Source organism: Furipterus horrens, unplaced genomic scaffold (genome assembly GCF_987537825.1).
Source record: "Furipterus horrens unplaced genomic scaffold, mFurHor1.1.pri manual_scaffold_1, whole genome shotgun sequence".
Lineage (NCBI taxonomy): Eukaryota > Metazoa > Chordata > Mammalia > Chiroptera > Furipteridae > Furipterus > Furipterus horrens.
The window spans coordinates 53,768,055-53,787,994 of record NW_028327171.1 but is presented as its reverse complement, the minus strand read 5'-3'; the positions used below and the strand labels follow the sequence as shown (position 1 = coordinate 53,787,994).

Genomic DNA, 19,940 nt, shown 5'->3' with positions numbered 1-19,940 from the left:
CCCGGGTTCTCCAGCACTCTTAATGGTATCCACCATCCACTCTGAAACCCATGCTGAAAAACTGGCCATTTCACTTCATGAATTTTTCTCTTGTTACCTGTGATGTGGACTCCTAATTGCCCTACTCATATAGTTATAAGAGTTTTAATTTTGTATGTGGAGCTCAGCTCTAGACTACATTTCCTTTGCAGGTAAGGTCAGCCACATGGCAAATTTCTGGCCAATGCAATGGGAGCAGAAGTGATATGATAGCTTCTAGGTCATGCCTTTAAGTGGAAAACTTGAGCCCTTCACTTCCTCTTTCCTGCTTTTCCTTTGGCGGGTATATGTATATAAAGGGCTGGAGCAGCCATTTTGTTTTTGTTTTCTTTTAAAGATTTTATTTATTTATTTTTACAGAGAGGGAAAAGGAGGGAGACAAACATTGCTGTGAGGAAGAACCATCTGTCAGCCACCCCTTGTACACACCCTGACAGGAGCCTGAACCCAGGTATTGAACTGGCAACCTTTCGCTTTGATGGACGATACATACCCCACTGAGCCCCACAGGTCAGGAGCAGCCATTTGGACACGAGATGGCAATCCTGGATTTAGGACATCAGAGTAGAGAGATGGAGTGTCAGTCCCTCATACAGTCAAGCCACCATCCCAGCCCTAGATGAGAAACAAAATTCCATCTGTTTAAGCGCTTGCTATTTTTGACTCACTTTGTTATGGTGACTTAACCCACATGGTAACAGCCCCACCGAATTATTCCACTTACCACCATAACCATGTCACCGTGTTTCACCAGTTTCACTCCTTATATTACCTCTTGATTCAGTCCTGTCTCTCCATTTTTATTGCCCTGTTTTAGCTCAGGTTTTCATTACCCCCAGTCTGAGCTAGAATTTTTTATTATGTCTTCCTGTCCCCAACATTCCTGCTCCCATTCTCTGCTCCTCCCCCTGCCCTGAACCCATTGTCTCTAGCACTGCCAGAACCACCCATCGTCTCTGTACCAGTGTTTCGCAGCCTCAGCACTATTAACATCTATCTCAGCCCAGGTAATTCTTTGTTGTGAGGCTGTCCTGCATGCTGGAGGATGTTTAGCAGCATCTCTGACCTGTACTCAGTAGATGCAGCTTGCATTCTCCAAGTTGTGACCATCAAAAATGTCTCCAGACATTGCCAAATTCCTCTGGGAGGGAGGCAAAATAACTCCTGGTTGAAATCTGCGGCCCTACACCAGTCTGACCGCATCTGTCCTTGGCTAAATCCTTCTGTACCCACCCTGGCCTACAGACTGAGTCACAGTTGGTGAGACCCTTCATACCTCGTCTCTTGCATTCTCCCCAGAATGCATGTGCACCCTGCTCTCTGGTTACCTTGAACCCCTTGCCACCTGCTGAATGTGCCATGGTCTTTCATGCCTTTGAGCCTTTGCAAATGTTCTTTTTCTTCCCAGATTGCCCAAACACCGGCTCATCTTACCAAGCTTAGCCCAAGGGTTACCTCCTTAGAGAAGCTCTTTCCCATAGTCCAGGCAGGCTTGGAGGCTCCCTTGTGTGGCCCCATCTCATACATGCCTTACACTTGAATATGACTGTTCGTGGGTTTGAATCCCCCACAGAATGAATTCACTTCTGTGTGCTGATACCTAGCCCAGGGTCGGCCACTTAATGAACTCTCAGTTCACTGCATGGATGCTGGGCCTCCCCCTTGAGCAATCAGGACAATTGAGGGAAGAGGCTGTGTGATGTGTCTGATGGGGAGGAGGAGGCGGAGGCTTTGGAATGGGGTGAGCCTGTCTGTGGGTCCCAAACATCTGAGGGGCTGGCCCAGGGGTGAGGCAGTCACCACGGTGTCTGAAAGACAGGAGAGAACCTCTTGGTGAAGGTTCTAGGGAGGCAGTTTTAGTGTCATAAAAAGAAACATTAAAAAAAAAATAGAACTTTTTTTTTGTCTTTAAAATGGTTGTTCTAATTGTCAATTGGATGCAATTCAGGAATGCACCTAACTTTTAGTTAAATGGAACATAAACAACACATAGTTACACAAAAGTATTTTTTTTAATTATTAAAAATCCTCATTTGTCACTGGTCCTTCCCCTGACTATTGTAGCAGTTTTGAGTGTATCCTTCCAGATTCATTTCTAAATATTTCTATATGGCTATAAACAAAGAGATATATATGTGTGTGCAGTATGCATATGAACATACATATGTGTGTATACATGCATATATGCTTATATATACATACTTGTGTGTATAAATATACAAACACATATGTCATGTGCATGTGTAAATACACATGTGCACATCCATAGAGATGTACAGCGGGATGAACTTTTCTCCCACCTACACTGCCCTTTTTCATTACTCTTCATCTGTGTTGGAGAAGGTTTTTGACAGAGATCTTGGTGGTGTACTCCTTCAGTTCTGCTGTGAGAGGCTGTCCACATGATCACAAGGGATGCCTGTTGGTCTTCGAGACTCGCTGCTCTGAAGAACAACCTAAAATTCCTCCTGCAGAGAACGGCCAGGGCCATGGTAGTGAGATGGAACCATAGCTGCCCATTGGGAGCTTGGGGGCCCCACGGCCTTCTCTGTGTCCAGGAGGGCCGGGCCACTGTGCGGGGAGCAGCAGGTGAGAGCAGGGCAGGTGACCTGGGGAAGGAGAGAAGAGGGACTTGGGCAGATGGAGACCTGGATGCCCATCTGCAGCCAACTCTGTGGACAACGCAGGGCTCCTTGATAGGAAAACTGATGTTTGTGCCATCTTCTGTTTTTTTTGTTTTTGTTTTGTATGTTATTGTGATCAATGAAGAATGAGATTGTTTTCTTCACTGTATTTCCCATATGTTAAAATGTAACTGAGGGTTTATAAATTTATGGTTTTCCCCCCTAAAACCAATAAGTACAATCATATTATATATACAGGGTAGAGCAAAAGTATAGGTTTACAGTTGTGAGAATGTGAAACACAATTTATTCTTGTATTATTATTTATTAATTATTGTATCATTTTCCATACAAACAACTGTAAACTTACTTCTGCCCCACCCTGTATATTAATCTGCTTAGTACTTTGGATATATTTTCTTTCTCAGCAAATAAAGATATATCCTATCTTTTAAAATTGGTTACTTGGGTATGGATTTTCACAGAGCATGAAAGCATTGTCTTATGGACGGACATTTGCATTACTTACAATGATTTATTATTATTAAAATGCTGTGCTGAGCATTCTTGAATGTACAGCTTTGTATACATACGTATGACCATGTCTGCCTATTGGCACTGACCCTGGTGAATGGGTTTACACATTTTGAATTTTAATAGCTACTACTCTAGCAACTTATATTCCCATCAATAAGAAGTACCACTTTTTTGCCAACCCTGGGTGTTCTCCATCTTTTTTATTCTGCCAGTCTACCAGGGGACCTCATCCTGTGATACTGCCCAGCTCACCCCTGGTGTGGACCAAGCAGGGTCACAATTCCATATCTCAAGGGTGCTATGAAAGGATTTCCTCCCCACTGGGGAGGTTATTTCACATGACTCCCACTTCCCTAGATTCTGTGCTTATTAACTAAACTAGAGAAACATGTGCCAGTGGGAGGGATCAGAGTTCTCTGAAGCCTGGCCCTTCTGCTTCTCCCAGTGGGGCAACCCTGGAAGAGGCAACCCTGGTCCTTCTGCTTCTCCCAGTGGGGAACTAGAAAGTGAGCCCTGAGGTTTTCAGGGCCTGCAGGTGGTGAATCAGGCTTTTACTTTTACCAATAATAGATCACACTTCTGGGGGCTGACTGGGGCCATTTTGTTTCCTCTGTGGGAGAGAATGTCCTTCCTAATGCAAGAGCAGGTCTCAGTGACCTGAAACTCAGAGGTCTTATAGCTGAAACCCCACAGCTACCCTCAGTCTGGGAACATGGTCCTTCCTGCATGATCTGGTTACTGCATTGAAATTCATGTCCTATCATGAGGACCAAAGAGGACGACAGGAGTGCTTTGAAAACTATATGCCCTGTGGGCATCCTAGGGTCCTCTGTGAAACATGGACGCCCTGCCATACTACACTTCCTGCAGTCTGGCTCTGACTATGCCTCTCCCCCTCCTCTAAAACCTTCGTTGGCTCCCTATTGCCTGCGGAGGGACATTGCATTCCTGAGGGAGCTATTCCAGACCTCCCCAATGAAGTCTGCCACATACTTGGGCTCCAGCCGAACTCGGTCTTTGGTCCAGAGCCCTCCTTCCTTCTTGCTGTGATTCAATGATTTTTCTTAACTCACTCCCCCCATATTTCCAGGTCCCCCTCATCTGTTGAGGCCACCTTCTACACGAAACTCAAGCCCCAGCCCTTCAAATGCACCCACATGTTTCAACCTGAGGAAGGTTCTACCAGTAACCTCACAGTCCTCAATCTGCACAGCCTCTCTTCCATCTGTAGTAGGTATGTGCATGGGAGCACCCAACATGGCAACGGTGGTTTAAACAGTATACAATCAATGCACAGGATAGGGGTTGAATCCTGGTTTTGTCACTTAGTGTGTGACCTTGGGGACATTAGTTAACTGCCTTGGGCCTCAGTTTTCCTATCTGTAAAATAAGGGCTATCACTCCCACTCACAGAATTATTTGGAGGTCTTGACCTGGTGTTTGTCTGTTTGATTCTCCAGAGACATTTTTGGTTGGGAGGGATGCTACTGGTATCTGGTAGGTAGAGATCAGGGATGCTCTAAGCATCTTACAATACACAGGACAGCTGCTCACAACAAAAGCTTCTCTGTCCCCAAACATCAATAGTGATGAGGTTGAGAAACTTGGTATAGATGAAATGATGTATAAATGTGGCTCTCCCGTTCACAGTGGGTGCTTCATCAATGTCAAGTCTTCCTCCCTTCCCAGTGAGTGTCAGTTCTTTATGGGCAATAAATGTCTCTGATTCATTCCTGCGTTTTACACAGCTCCTAGCACAGGACCTGGCACAGACTGGCTGCATGTAATATTCAAAAGAAAGGAAAGAAGGTAAAGAGGGGATACTCTTATTATTGCAGGTTCTATTAAAATGCAGTTCAACACCCCAGTTTTAGGATGTGGAGATACCAAGGTAATAAGAAGGAAGTTGTTCTCCATGTGGGATATTACTTGGAAGGAGACTGGGTTGAAGAGCTTGGACTGGGAGCGGTATGGAGACCTACTCCAAGCAGCGCCTAACCCTCTTGGGCACGTGTCACTTGGGCTCATGGACAGGGCACTTTTTGTTTCTGGCTCTGAATCATGCTGCCACAGTGAGGAGGCATGTGGCATGATTCAGGCACTAGGGCTTGACCATGGCAAGCCACCCAAATGACTGTTTCAGTAATAACACTATGCACTTTGATGTTTTCCTTTCATCACAGGTCTCAAAGCATGGTACAAACATTAATTAAGGCTCTTGGCATTCCATGAGGCACTGTGTGTAAAAGTCACTCTCCCCAGTTCGCTGAGAGGGTAAACTGAGCCAGGGGAGGGCAGGTGGCTTGGTTAAATGCAGCTCATACCTAGCTGAGGCTCCTTCTTTATGGAGAAGCAGAGATATGTCTTCCCTCCAACTATGACTTTATTTTCCTCTTCCCCAGCCCTCTTGGTGATACCAGGAATAGACGTGGTTTCTTGTCCCTTACAGGGATGGCAGGGCAGGGGCTCCTACCCAGGGTGAAGAGCACAGGGAGCCCCTCATCTCAAATATGCCCCTTGACTGCTCTGTGTATGAGGAGACAGTGAGGGTACATTGGATGATATCAGAAGAGAACTGAAACATTGTTTTCAGGAGGGACACTGAAGGTCTTTTTCTTTGGAATTAAATGATTTTTCCAAAATGCTAACAATAGGTGAAGTGGGTTAAGCAAATAGGAGTGCTCCTTGTATTATTCTTGTATGTTTTCTGTAAATTTGAAATTACTTTTGAATATAGCTTCAGAGAAAAAAAAAAGAATGAATGCCTTTTCTAGAGCCACACAATTCTTTTCTTCAGCCACTATGGCCAGTGCAGTGAATCCAAAAGAAACATTGGAGGAAAAGAGAAGAGATGAAAATGCCTTCTTTAAAAAAATAAAAAAGTGCATAGACAGAGAGCAGGCTGACAGCTCTGGGGGTAGAGGGGCGGGTGAGCTTTAGGGGGTGGAGGGAATCGAGCAAAAAGAAAAAAGGGCTCATGGACATGGACAGCAGTGTGGCGATTGTGGCGGAGGGGTAGAAGGTACAAGGGGGATAAATGGTAATGGAAAAAACACAATAAAAAAAATTTTTTTTTAATGTGGCAGAAGAAGAAAACCCCTTCCACTTAAGCACGCAGGTATGGCTCCCCTGGTGGTGCGGGCTGTCCTTGCCCGTCGGGGCGCTGCAGTGCCGCGGCTGTCCCTCCCCTCCACCGCCGACACTGCCCCCTGCAGTGACTCACGCCCGGGGACCGTTTAAATACCGGGAACGACCGGGAGCAGCACTTATGCTGCAGCCTTAAGCCGTCTACGTCCTCCGCTCCGGCTCCCTCTGGTCGACGGTGGGCGGGCGGGCACCGCGCTGTTGGTAAGTGGGCGGGCCGGCCCTATCTCTCCCCGTCCCTCCTGCCAGCCTGGAAAGACCTGGCTGTCCCGCCCCACCTCCACTCTCGGCTGACCCCGCTCCCTTGGGGAGCGACTGCAGAAGGGGCAGGGCTGGAGTGGTGCTTGGGGGTGCTCTCAACGCCGCCAGGTAGAGCCTGCGCTGGAGAGGTGCATAGCCTGTCCACCCACTTTCCAGAGCATCTGGGGCTGCCAGCCCCTCCTGCGGATCCACGGCCGGCCTTCATGTGCCCTTACCGTCCCACGCTGTCAACCCGGGGGTGGGCGTGGGGGCTGAGAAGACGTTTTAAAGACCGGCAAGACACATTGAAAGTTGACCAAATTATCGCACCCAGTTACCCAATGAGTTACCTCTTTCTGATACTAGCTGCATTGGTGGGAGAGTTTCTCTTAAGATTGGGGTTATTGGAACCCAGGTCCTCCTCCCTGGCACTTACTGGATTGCTTCATGGGGTTCTCTCAGACGAGGATCTGTCCTCTTTTCATACTTACTTACAGTTGCTACAAAAGCAGATGTGCTGGTGTCTGGTTTTCCAGTCTGGAATTCAGCTGTGGGCTCAAAATTGCTCCGGGTTCTAAGTTTGTGTGGGGGTTAGGCGACCCAGTTCTGGCAGCTTCACCCTCTTGTTAGCCAGTGTCTGAGCGTGGCTGAGGCTGCTGGCTTTGATCAGGGAGAGTCGGAGCTGGAGGTGGATTTGATGCGGGTGCTGCGCATACCAAATTGTGACTGTTGTGCCCTGTCAGCGTGGCTCAGTTGGTCGCGGGTTCGATTCCCGTTCAGGGCCCATACTTGGGTTGCAGGTTTGATCCCCAGTCTGGGCATGAATGGAAGGCAACCAGTCAATGCTTCTCTGTCACATTGATGTTTCTCTCTTCTCTTTCTCCCTTTCTCTCTTTCCCCTTTCACCTCTTGGGTAAAGATTTTTAAAAACTGTGACCGTTGTACCTTTACCAGCATCTCTGCTCAAATGCAGAGGCAGGAGCAGAGCCAAGAAACCAACAGTGGAAAACCAAAACTTCCCAGAGCCCACCCAGGGCCACGTATGTACGTGCAGGCAGGCTGCAAGTCTCTCTTGGATGGCACATCACCCTTCTGAAGGTGCTGGGATGCCTGTCTGCCACACTCCTGCTTCTCCTTTGGGATTATCTGGGACTGTATCACCCTACCTGAGGCTGCCTTCAGATGATGTGCTGGTGCCACTGGCTCCTAATTTAGAAATTCTCTCAATGGCTGTCATTTCTTTTACTCCACATCAACTGAACATCTGGGATACATTCAGAGCCTGTGGTCCTGAGTCAGCTGAGCTGGCTCTGCAGTGACGAGACCAGCATGTGAGGGAGGTCGGGCCAGGGCAGAGGGGTCTGAGCAGAAAGTCAGGGTACCCATGGGAAGTTCTCCCCAGGTCCAGGGGATGCTACCTGGGCTTGCTCAGTAAATGGAGTGGGTGAGGATGGGGCCCAGGTGGGAGTATATCCAGATGTAGAGAAATAAGAAGAGATGGGAGAGAAGTTGTCCCAAGTCAGTCCTGCCATCAAACACTCGGAGGCTGGGATTACACATGGCAATTTGCTGCCCTAAACTCTGACCACAGAAGATGGGCTGCAGCTTCTGGTTTCACTGCCTCCCTTGACTCCTGGGACACAGGACTTAGAAACCATTTCCGAGATACTTTAATAAGGGGCTGATCCATTTTTATCTAATTTGGGCCCCCTGAGAAGGAGCTGTCACCCATGTCTTCTTTAATAAAAGCCCTGAGTGGAAACTTCTCCCTGCTCAGCTGCCAAGTTTGCCAGTATCTCCTGCTGCTTTTGCCAAGCTAATTACAGTGCTACTTGGGCCTCTGCAGGAAACCCTCTCTCTTCTTTCTAACCCTGGGGCTGGAAAGGACTTGCTTTCTCTTACTCATTTTCTTCTTTAAACAAGTGAAAAACATTTTGGTTTTGAAAGGTCATCAGAGATGGAGTCAACAATTAATTTAGGTGGGGAATGAGGGTGTGGCCAGTATTCCCTTGGGGATCTGAGATGCTTTGTGTTTGGGGTACAGCATTCCTAAATTGGGTACTACCTTCAATGGGGCTGTGTGTTGAGATCAGCTCCTCTGGTGACCCTTTCTGTTTCTTTCCTCCACTTCCAGGCCACTCTGGTGAAACTGAGCAAACACAAACATCAGAGTAGCTCTAAGGAATAACATCCCTCAAACCATATACCCTGGGAGTTGGGAGAGCTACTAGCAGCTGGACCTTTGCTCAAACTGCTGGGAGGGTGGATTGTATATGAGCCAGAGGTCATTCTGGAATGGAGGGAGCAAAGCCACCTCTAGTCCCCTTCCAGGCACTGCCAGACACATGGCTGACAAGATCCTAAGGCTTGTGACGAGGTTCAGAGGTTCAGCTAGAGCTCTGATCTGGGCATCAGGAGTCTTCAACTGAAAGTGTGACCTTGGGCAAGTCCCCTCCTCCTTCTGGGGTCCCTTAGTTTTCCAATATACAAAATGACCACATGGTTTGACCAGATAGTCTTAAAAGGCCCTTTCACCTCTAATACTCCGAGCTCTAAGCTCTGCCTCTGAAAGCAACTTCTACTGCTGGGCTTGATTTAGCACAAAGCCTGGATTCCTGATGGGAATGCAGAAAGGACCACTGGAGGAAATATTGATACAGGGAACTGGCCAGGCCTGGGGCCTGATGTTCAGCCTTTCTGATCCCAGGTCAATCTCTCTGTTCTTGGCAGTAAATGATGCAAGCCATGAGCATGGGGTCCCAGCTGGCCTGGGCCTTGAGTGGTGCTTCTGAGTGTGGACCGCAGACATCTTCATTACAGTCATCTGGGGAATTTGTTAAATGTGTGAGGTCTTGCTGGATCTTGGGCTCTTCAGACCTGGGGATTGGGATCTCTGTGGGTGGATCCTCCAGAGGCCTTGATTTCACTCCACAGCAGAATGAACAATGAACAATAATTGTAAGTAACATTTACTCTACTCATTTTTGTGCCAAGAACAAATCTAAAGGCTTTACATGTATTAACTCATTTAATCCTCATGGCTACAACTCTGTGAGGTCAGTTCTATGAAGCAAGCAAGCTTCCCAGGCACTTCCAGATGACTTTTGCGAATTGGTCTGGGGGAGGGAGCAGTTGCCCCAGTTAGCGAGGGACGGGGAGAGGTCTGGATGCACTGAGCCTCCCAATCAGTCCGTGCCCTTGGGACTAAGCAACCTATGAGAAGGTTGACCAAGGCGGACACTGGCTGGCGGGGTGAGGGGAGGAGGCACCCCTCAACAATTCCAAACCTGTCATCTTGGCCAGCTGGACAGAGTAACATCTCACTGTAGATGAGGTCATGTTTAGGGAGACCTTGGTGGGAAGAGGGCACAGGCCAGGGAGGGAGATCCCCTTTCTAGGCCTCAGTCTCCCCAGGTGCATTGGGAGGGGCCAGGACCAGAGGCTCCTTAAGGCCTCTCTCAGCATCCAGGTACTGTGAAATGGTTACTGGCTCTGTGAAGATGCACCAATTAACAAGTGGTATTGCCCTGCCTGGCACAAGGTGGGCCTGGAAGATGGGTACAAGTTCCCCCAACCTTGGCATGAAGGTGGGGCTGGGCCAGACGGCACTGCTGGCCATTTGGTGTGGCCTGTAAGGAAGAGAGGATGAAGAGAATGATGGGGCTTTAGGTCAAATCTCCCTTCTGTCTCCAATCAGAAGATATCAGAGCTTGGAAATCTTTACAGAAGGGGAAACAGGCCTGGAGAATTTGCCTAGACTCACACTCAAACTCATCATCAAGACCAGAGTAGCACATTCATCTCTGGGCTCTTTCCACAAGCTTTACTCTGTGGCATTGACAGAAGCCACCTCCTCCCAGGGAACTTCGTGTTTAGGGAACGTGAATGATGGTATTAAACCCCAGAAGTCCCAACCCACCAACCAACCAAGTTCAGGGCTTCGAGGCTAATTATGTGTTTGTTCATGAATCACAGGCTGTCCTTGCTGAAGAGACCCACAGCCGCAGTGCCTGCTCCCAGCTCTTCTACTCCTGGGGAGGGGCCGCGTCAAAGTGCCCAGGTGAGCTCTCTGTCTACTCAGCTCACTGAATTCCCCAGCCTGCGACAGACGCCAGGCTGTGCCCCCTCCCAGAACAGGGGTTGGACCGAGTCCCTGCAGTGACTGCGGATGCATTCTGCTGCCTGGAAGAGGAGGGTGTAATTAGACCAGCTTTGTGGGTCTTTAACGGGCATTCGTCATGGCTGCCAAGCGGCACTGGGCGGCGTGGGTTATTAGGCTGCTACGTGCTGGGCTTCCGAGGGCCTCGGGCTGCCGCTTTCGCCTGCAACGCTCACTGAGAATCCCAGGGCCTCACTAGCTCTCCAGCCCCAGTTTTTCAGCCCCTCCCTCCCCTGAGGACTCTGCAGCTGGGTTGAAGTGGGCTCTGGAGGTCCTTTGGAGCTGTCAGTACTGGCTGTGGCAGTAACAAGCGCTGGAAAACAGGAAACTGCTGCCTGGGGTGGGCTCTGCATACATGAGGATTTATAAAAGGGAAAATCTGCAAATTCTTGCAGTTTTCAACAACAGTGGCTCTGTTCCCATAGGGAATCATCTCTTCCCTCCTTCTCCCTGCCTTGTCGCGGGCCCTTCCTGGGGCTAGCTGATGCCCCCTCCCTAGATGGGCAGTGCAGGCTCAAGGACAGCCTGAGATGGGTCCTCAGAGGGGACCTCATCCATACCCTCATTTACAGATGGGAAAACTTGACAGAGGCTGCCCTGGGCTTGCCAGCTTGTGAGCATTTAATTTTAGTGCTCAACTCTCTGACACTTGGGCTGTGACACCTTTTTGAAGCATACTGGATATAGGGGTATATATTATAAATAAGGGCTACCTAGCATGCCACCAGGAGCAATTAGAGCATCACCTTTTCTAAGTCACTCCAAGGGGATGTTCTGGTTTCCAGCCCACTTACCATCAAAGGCCTTTGAGAGAACAGTTTGTCACTGCCCTTCTTGAAATTCAGGGTGGAACTGAGCACAGCACTAGAGATGTGGCCTAATCAGGGCAGTGTAGAGTAAGACCATAACCTTCTCTGTTCTACACTTAATACTCCTATTAATGCAGTCTAAGATCACATTACCTTTTATGGGCTGTCTCATTTTTTGTTACCATCAATAAGTCTTTCTCCTGGGATGGATGCTGAGTCACTTTTTCTGTGCCCCCTGTTTAGGCTGTTTATTTTCTGTTCTCAAGTCTGGACCTGATATTTGTCTACGTAAGTTCTCCTTTTTAGATGTGTCCGTAGCTTAATCTAGCCCCATTTCTTTGCACTAAACTTCATTGGCCAAGTTATTATTCTTTCTTGCTTTTCTCCGCTGTTCTACATAATTTACTGAACCCTTAATGCAAAAGTACAGAAGGGCAGGGCTCTAATGGGCTGTGAATGAATGAAAATCAAGGTGTGAGTGGGTTTTGCCCTCAGAGCAAGCTTATTGGAAGGCAGAACAGGGGTACATTGAGCTGAAGCCAGACTGAGAAGCCTGGATTATTTTGAGTTACGGGCCAGACTCAGGACTCTATGAGTTCGGGGAACAAATTGAAACTAGAGAAGTACCTTCTCCACCCAGCCAGTTAATGCCTTATATGCTTTCATCTAAAATTCCTTCCTCTGACTCAGGGTTTTTGCTCATTAAAAAGGAGAGGCACTGCCTGAACAGTCAAAGTACTCACCCAAGAACCTGGTACTCCGGGCTTAACTCTATGGGCCTTGGTTTCCCTGCTTCCTACATTCCCCATAAAATGATGGGAATGCATGATTAGCAGTTCTTAACCCTCTGTGAGTTAGAGATCCCTTTGAACCTCAGATAGGAAGTATAGATTCTATACATACACACAGAAATCTTTAGTCCCTGGACTAAAAATACCAAGATCAGAAGCACTTTGAGACCTTCTTGATATTGTGCATGAGCTTGGAACAACTGCACACATCTGCACAGGACAAACTCATATTCAGTCTCCCATTTGCTCCTCACAACAGCCTCAAGAGGGGTCAGAGATTACTATCCCCACTCAACAGATGATGAAGGTGAGCTAGGAGGCCTCCCACTTCATTCAAGGTCAAACAACTGGATAGTGGTCCTTAGCTATTCAGTGCAGGGACCAGTCTTCATGTCCCATGTCTCCATGTTGTATACATTTTATATGTATATAAAATGATCATTATCCCTGACCTCAAACACCAAACATGTGTGAATTTGACTTTATTCCCAGATCACCACCTTGCCTACAGCAGCATCTGGACCTACCATCTTTTAGCTCAAAGCACATCCTAAGTTTGGGGGACTTACTCAAGACCACTCAGTGTGTCTTTGTGCACTAGTCCCTAGAAGGGAGACCGCAGGCATTGGCTGAGTCGCAACAGCCTCTTCCAGTGAGATGGGAAGTGGTGCAGAGAATTTCATTTTATTGGGAAGGCTGTTTGAAATAAACATAGATGAAGCACACATGAAACATATTAACAAAGGTTAACAGAGACAGGTTGTTGGCAGTAGGGATAGAGTGAGGTGCGGATGGGGTGGGGTGGGGGAGGAGCGGGCCCAGGGAGAAGAAAAGCCCAGCTTCCTGTGGTCTTTTCTACTAGATCAGCAGCATGCTCCTGTTTCTGTGGGCTGCTATGGTTCTTCCTGTCAGGCCACCATGTTTATGGCCTTAATAGCTTTCCCCAGGTTCAGGCCCCATTTATTTATTATTATTTCCTCTCTGTCTCTCCTGAGGAACTTTGTTCAAATGGCAAATTCAGGTGCTTGGGGGATACAGTGGTGGATAAGATACTGTTCCTGCCTTAAGGAACCTGTATTGATGAAAGATGAATGTCCCTGCCCTTGAAATGCTTATTGACTAGTGAAGGAGACAGTTGGAAACAAATGTCATTCAGAGCTGGCTGTGCTGTGGGCCACAATGGAGGTTGGGAAGACCACCTAGATGGTGGGTAGCTAATGCTGACTCATGGAATCTGGGAAAGCTTCCTGGAAGTGACTGCTTTTGAGCTAGACTTGGAAGTTTGAGAAAGATTTGGATGAGGATGAAGAGTACTCCTGGTGGGGGGAATTTCTTGGGCAAAGGCATGGAAGTAGGAAGGCATAGCAGAAGGTGAAAAGACTTGCTGGCTAGACCATAGAGAGCATAAGTTGGATATGTGGTGATGGGGTTCAAAGGCAAGCTAGTTTTTGGTACCAAAACTAGTTTTGGCTTAAAACTAGCTGTAGTGTTGATGCTATGACCCTGACTCATGTGCTCTCCCTTCTTGCGCAGGTCATGCCACTGAAACACTATCTCCTTTTGTTTGTGGGCTGCCAAGTCTGGGGTGCAGGGTTGGCCTACTATGGCTGCCCTAGTGAGTGTACCTGCTCCAGGGCCTCCCAGGTGGAGTGCACCGGGGCGCGCATTGTGGCAGTGCCCACCCCTCTGCCCTGGAATGCCATGAGCCTACAGATCCTCAACACGCACATCACCGAACTCAATGAATCCCCATTCCTCAACATCTCGGCCCTCATCGCCCTGAGGATTGAGAAGAATGAGCTGTCCCAAATCATGCCTGGTGCCTTCCGCAACCTGGGCTCACTGCGTTACCTCAGCCTTGCCAACAACAAGCTTCAGGTTCTGCCTATTGACCTCTTCCTTGGCCTGGACAGCCTTGAGTCTCTCCTTCTGTCCAGCAACCAGCTGGTGCAGATTCAGCCGATGCACTTCTCCCATTTCAGCAACCTCAAGGAGCTGCAGTTGCATGGCAACTACTTGGAATACATCCCTGACGGCGTCTTTGACCACCTGGTGGTCCTCAATAAGCTCAATCTGTGCAAGAATAGCCTCACCCACCTCTCGCCCAGGGTCTTCCAGCGCCTGGGCAACCTCCAGGTCCTCCGACTATGTGAGAACAGGCTCTCAGACATCCCCATGGGCACTTTTGATGGGCTGGGCAACCTTCAGGAATTGGCCCTGCAGCAGAACCAGATTGGTGTGCTCTCCCCTGGCCTCTTCCACAACAACCGTAACCTCCAGAAGCTCTATCTGTCCAACAACCACATCTCTATGCTGCCCCCTGGCATCTTCATGCAGATGCCCCAGCTCAACCGTCTCACACTCTTTGGGAATTCCCTGAAGGAGCTCTCTCCAGGGGTCTTTGGGCCCATGCACAACCTTCGTGAGCTTTGGCTCTATGACAACCACCTCACTTCTCTACCTGACAATGTCTTCAGCAACCTTCGCCAGTTGCAGGTCCTGATCCTCAGTCGCAACCAGATCGGCCACATCTCCCCTGGTGCTTTCAGCGGGCTGGCAGAGCTGCAGGAGCTGTCCCTCCACACCAATGCGCTGCAGGAGCTGGATGGGAATGTCTTCCGTATGTTGACCAACCTGCAGAACATCTCCCTGCAGAACAACCGCCTCAGACAGCTCCCAGGGAACATCTTCGCTAGTGTCAATGGCCTCATGACCATCCAGCTGCAGAACAACCAGCTAGAAAACCTGCCTTTGGGCATCTTCAACCACCTGGGGAACCTATGTGAGCTTCGGCTCTATGACAACCCCTGGAGGTGTGACTCAGACATCCTTCCACTCCGCAATTGGCTCTTGCTCAACAAGTCCAGGTTGGGGACAGACGCCCTCCCAGTGTGTTTCAGCCCAGCCAATGTCCGAGGCCAGTCCCTCATCATCGTCAGCATCAACATTGCTGTCCCCAGTGTCCAGGTTCCAGTGATCACTGAGGTGCCCAGCTACCCTGAAACACCACAGTACCCAAACACACCCAGCTACCCTGAATCTACCTCCATCTCCTCCACCACTGAGTTCATCAGCCCCATGCAGGACTACACTGATCTGACCACCATCGACTCCGCCGGTGACCGCACCATATGGGGCATGACCAGGGCCCAGAGAGGGCTGGCCATTGCTGCCATTGTCATTGGCACCATTGCCCTGGCCTGCTCCCTGGCTGCCTGCATCTGCTGTTGCTGCTGTAAGAAGAGGAGCCATGCAGTCCTGATGCAGATGAAGGCACCCAATGAGTGTTAAAGAGGCAGGCTGGAGGCAGGGCTGGGGAATGGTGGAACTGCTGGAGAATCTGGATATTTCATCCTTTGACCTTCACCCCTGGGTCCATGGAGCCATCCCCTGCTCCCTCTCTCTGGTCCCTGAGCAGAAGGCACCCTCACCTTTTCCTGACCCGCTCTTGCAGGACCTTCTAACCCCCAGGGAGATCCAACCCTGCAAGGTTTCCAGTTCACATCCCTGGGCTTCCTTGAAGAAAGCCCCTCCTCCAAAGCCTCACCAGCTCTCCTCTGAGAACAACCTTCCCTGTGCCTGCACCCCTGCTGGCCTCTGTAGACTCACTTTGTGGAAATAGTTCTCCACTGGGACAGCTTCTCTCCCAAGTATTCTGTAAGTTGATTTCCCTTCTTTTGCTCCTCTTGTTTGTGGCATGGCTCTATCCTGTCACTTAAATGATACTCTCCTTTGAATTCCTGCTCCTGAAAGAAGGTTTCAAACCATTTAGCTGGTTTCTTAAGAGCCACCAAGCAGCCTGGCTTTCAGGATGCTATGAAAGAGAAAGGGGAAAATGATGCTGCTCAGTTCCTGGAGACAGAGCTATCATCTGCATCTCTCTTGTGATTTTAATCTGGAAAAGGAAGAAAGGCCCCAGTGCAACCAGTTCAGCCTTTTATAGAATGATATTTCCAACCTGCAAACTTCGCTTTTAAATTTTTAGTCCTTTAAGGAATAAAATCTTGTAGAACTTCTGACCCCTAAAAAACGCTTAAATCAGCTTATCGGTACTGGATAGAGAAAGCAGCCTGGTACCTGGGAGTCCTTGTATCTTCCCCTAGGGTTTTTCTCTTTTAACTGTTTATTGAAGGATAACATGAATACAGAAAAGTAGGAGCATGAAAGTGTAGTTTGATGGATTCTCACCAACTGTACACACCCTGTAATCAGTGTCCAGATTGAGAAAGAGGATATCACCCGTATCCTTTATCCTGGGCTTTTACTGGAGAAGACTGGGGCTTATGGCAATGGCATGGACTTCCCTGCGGACTGGCTCCTCATGGACCAGGATGGGCCCTCCGCTGTCCTCTTCCCACAGTCAGCCCTCACAAATGCCCAGCTGGCAGGGGTGGAGGAGAAGATGTGGGTACATTCTGGCCTGGACAGAAGATTTTATTAAATCCCCAGACCCTGAGGCAGCCAGATGGGCCAGGTCAGAAGTATCTCAACTGTAGAGGATCACACAACCACACGCCCTTCCCTGCCAACAAGCTGTCTGCCGTTCATTGGAGGCCCTTCTGCCTGGACCTTTTATGGGCATGATATGTCTATATCTGTTTTTAATTTTCACTCTCCATTTGGGGGAAGTGAAATACTTCAGAGATGAGATCCTTTAATTGAACAGCCAAGTGTAATGGAACCCAGCAATCCCTCTAATGTGGTGGTGAAATTCTCCATCAACATTACAGTCAACTAAAAACTGAACTTCAGAATCCTTATGTATAACAGAAAACATCAGGATATGCAGATAGATCATTCTGGGTCAGGGGGCTCTTGGGAGGAACTCTTGCCTATGGTCTGGTTGTGAGAGTTGTTTAGTCCAAGGTTACTCTCCCCTTGAGTTACAGTTGTAGGAATAGTGACCCTTGCCACCCTTCCTTCTGCGTACATATTCACACTGGTAAAAAAAAAAAAAAAAAAAATTATATTCATGATGATGAATATCTTTCTGTGGACAACTGGTCTACCAATTTAGAAGTAAAAGTTCTAAATGGAGAACTTTGGGTGTCCACGTCAGCCCAGGAAAGAACTATAACCAACACTATAAAGATTTGGAAATCTGCCATTAATCCTGACTGGCTTTTACTGGTTTCCTCTGCCCCATAAGACAAGTAAGAAATCTCCTCTGGCCTTAGCAGAATGATGCTGACAGGTCCCTAACAAAAAGGGTCCCAGAAAAGATGTGCGCAAGGACTACCACTCTTAGTAGCTTTTTACTCTGTTCCAGGGAATCTGGGAGAGATAGGGCTTGTCAGAAGCAAAAGACATCATGTCCCCAGGGTAAATCTAGGTCTTGAAATGTTTTCAAAATATCTGTAGCAACTGGTACCAAGGCCCGCTGGGGCCTAAAAGGGAGTGAGCTCAGAGCTTGGGGCATGAGCATCATTCTGCTGATGGTAGTCTGCTGTATAGATCCTGAGTCAAAAGAAAGAAGTTCAGCCTTCTCTGTCTCAGACAAGAAGCATGGTTTGGCACTGTATTCCTCAAGGTGCTCCTTATTGCTTGGCTCCAATATCTCATTGTGCAAAAGCACAAGTGGGCCAGTGGTGGCAGAGAGGTGAGGAAGGAGTCCTCTTCATCCACTGCGTCCTGCCAATCTGAACCCGGAACCCCTGGGTACTTCCAGCATTGGCTACGACATTGGAGTACTTTCCTCTCTGGCCCACAATATCGATATGCGTCCCAGGCCAAAGCTGGCCCAAGGGCAGCTGGGCTCAGATGACCTCACCCAGGAGTACACCAGGTGGGGATAGTAGAACCTTTATATGACCTTCTGAGCTTGCCTGTTCCTTTCTGGCATCAGAGTGGATTGGACGGAGCTATCCAGCCTCCTCTTCCTTGACAGACCTTTTGGCTTCTCTGAACCATGTTTTCTGGCCAGGGAGCTGCCAGAAAAGCTGGGCAGTTTTCTTTCCAACAGGACAATGCATTTGCTCACTTCTCAGTGCTGGAGTGAGTCACTTGGCCACTCCCCATCCTCACCTCAACCACACAAAGTTGAGGTAGGTCACAGAGCTCATGTCATTTTCCCTCTCTACTCACTGGCTTCTAGGTCAGCTTGCCAGTACTAGTAGCCTACAATCAGAGTGAGGGGTGGGTCAGTGTTGGAGAAAAGATAATAAAATCCAGTTAAAACAACTGTTTTTCAAAAATACTTACTGTGCATAGTTACCCTTTAAAGCATTTTCTTTTTAACCCTCACAACACCCCTGTGTATGAGTACCAGCTTATCTCCTTGTGATAGAGTCTAAAACTGCCGTTCTTCTGCAACATTATTCAATATGTGTGGGTTTTTCTTCTCTCTTTAAACTTTGTACAAGACCTCTTGGCCTGTCCTGGGCTTTTTCATCATTAAACCAAAGAAAATGGGAGTCACTCTCCCATTGCTCCCCAGAGTCTTAGCCACTAAAACCTCACTTGGTACTGTGTAGATCAAAAGCTTTGTAAACATAGGGAAACATTTAGCTCATTCATCCATTAAAGAAAAACTGGTCCCTCTCATGGAAATTGTTGGGCTCTGTGTATATTGTCTCCTTCTTTAGAATTTAAAGGCACAACACAATTCTCAGAACTCTTCATGGGCAACAACACTTTTCACGACCTTCCAGATATCAGTGTAGAGCAGTTTCAGGAATCTATTTCTAAACTCAGGAAGCTTTTGGAGAACAGACAGGTAGAGATAAACTAGATGACTAGGTTTGGTAAATAGGTAGTGGATGTATCCCAGTCTTTAGCTGCAAACCTCTCAGAGAATTCAGCCCATGGATCCCACAGTCAGAACTGAATTTGGGTTGTTGGGGAGGTGGATGTGTTTTGGGGAGGAAACCATTTCAGAGGGGGTAGGCAGGTGTTCTCCAGGCCAGACTCTTCCCAGTCTGAGTTGTCTCCTTCACCTACAAATAGATTTTTCCCATCAGCCATTGCCGTCATGCTCCTTCAAAAGCAGATCATGTTTGCCTCACTTAGAGAATCATTGCAAATATTCCTAAGAGCTTGGTGATGCATTTAGAGATTTCTAGGCCTCTGGGGTTTTGTAGACTGTGAGCCCTGGTGGGCAGGGTTCAGGATCCATCTTTGCTGGGGCTCTGTCTTTACTGGATACTGTTTGTAACAAATTTGGTGTACAGAATCAACAATAAATGGTATACACAGAATACATGCTCTCCTATGGATGTCTTGGCTATGGGATCTCACACCTGGTAATTCTACTCCTGTCACGTGTGTGCCCCTCACAGAGAATAGATTCTGGGCTGGGAAAAGGTCTTTGGAAATTGAGTAGGGAGCAAAAATGAAATAATAAATGATATCTATAAGCCACTGTGACTGGAGGGACCTTAAGAATAGGTTCAACTCATTTTATTGATGAAGAAAGTATGATCAAGATAGGAAGTAAACTAGTGGGTGAGCTTGCACTCAACCAGACCTCCAGACTCCCAGGCTGGAGTTTCTTCTATGTCCTCAGAAAGGCACTAAAGTTTACTCAGTATTCATTTAATGTACCCATGCATACATATGCATGCACATGCACACAGGCTGATGTGGGGAGGACTACCCT

At 48.1% G+C, this 19,940-nt stretch overlaps 1 protein-coding gene across 2 annotated transcripts; it reads left to right on the top strand.

Moving 5' to 3' along the window:
- Positions 1-6,487: 6,487 nt before the first annotated feature.
- On the top strand, positions 6,488-17,783 carry LRRC15 (leucine rich repeat containing 15). 2 transcript variants are annotated; one of them, XR_016510663.1, is made up of 2 exons: positions 6,488-6,548; positions 10,560-10,639. XR_016510663.1 is itself a non-coding variant. In XM_090275505.1 (2 exons), the coding sequence occupies exon 2, from the start codon at positions 13,880-13,882 to the stop codon at positions 15,632-15,634; it is 1,755 nt and encodes a 584-aa protein (XP_090131631.1). In that variant the 5' UTR covers positions 6,488-6,548; positions 13,877-13,879; the 3' UTR covers positions 15,635-17,783. The 2 variants fall into 2 exon arrangements, 1 of the variants encoding a protein (XP_090131631.1); XM_090275505.1 differs by lacking the exon at positions 10,560-10,639 and adding an exon at positions 13,877-17,783.
- The last annotated feature ends 2,157 nt before the right edge of the window (positions 17,784-19,940 follow it).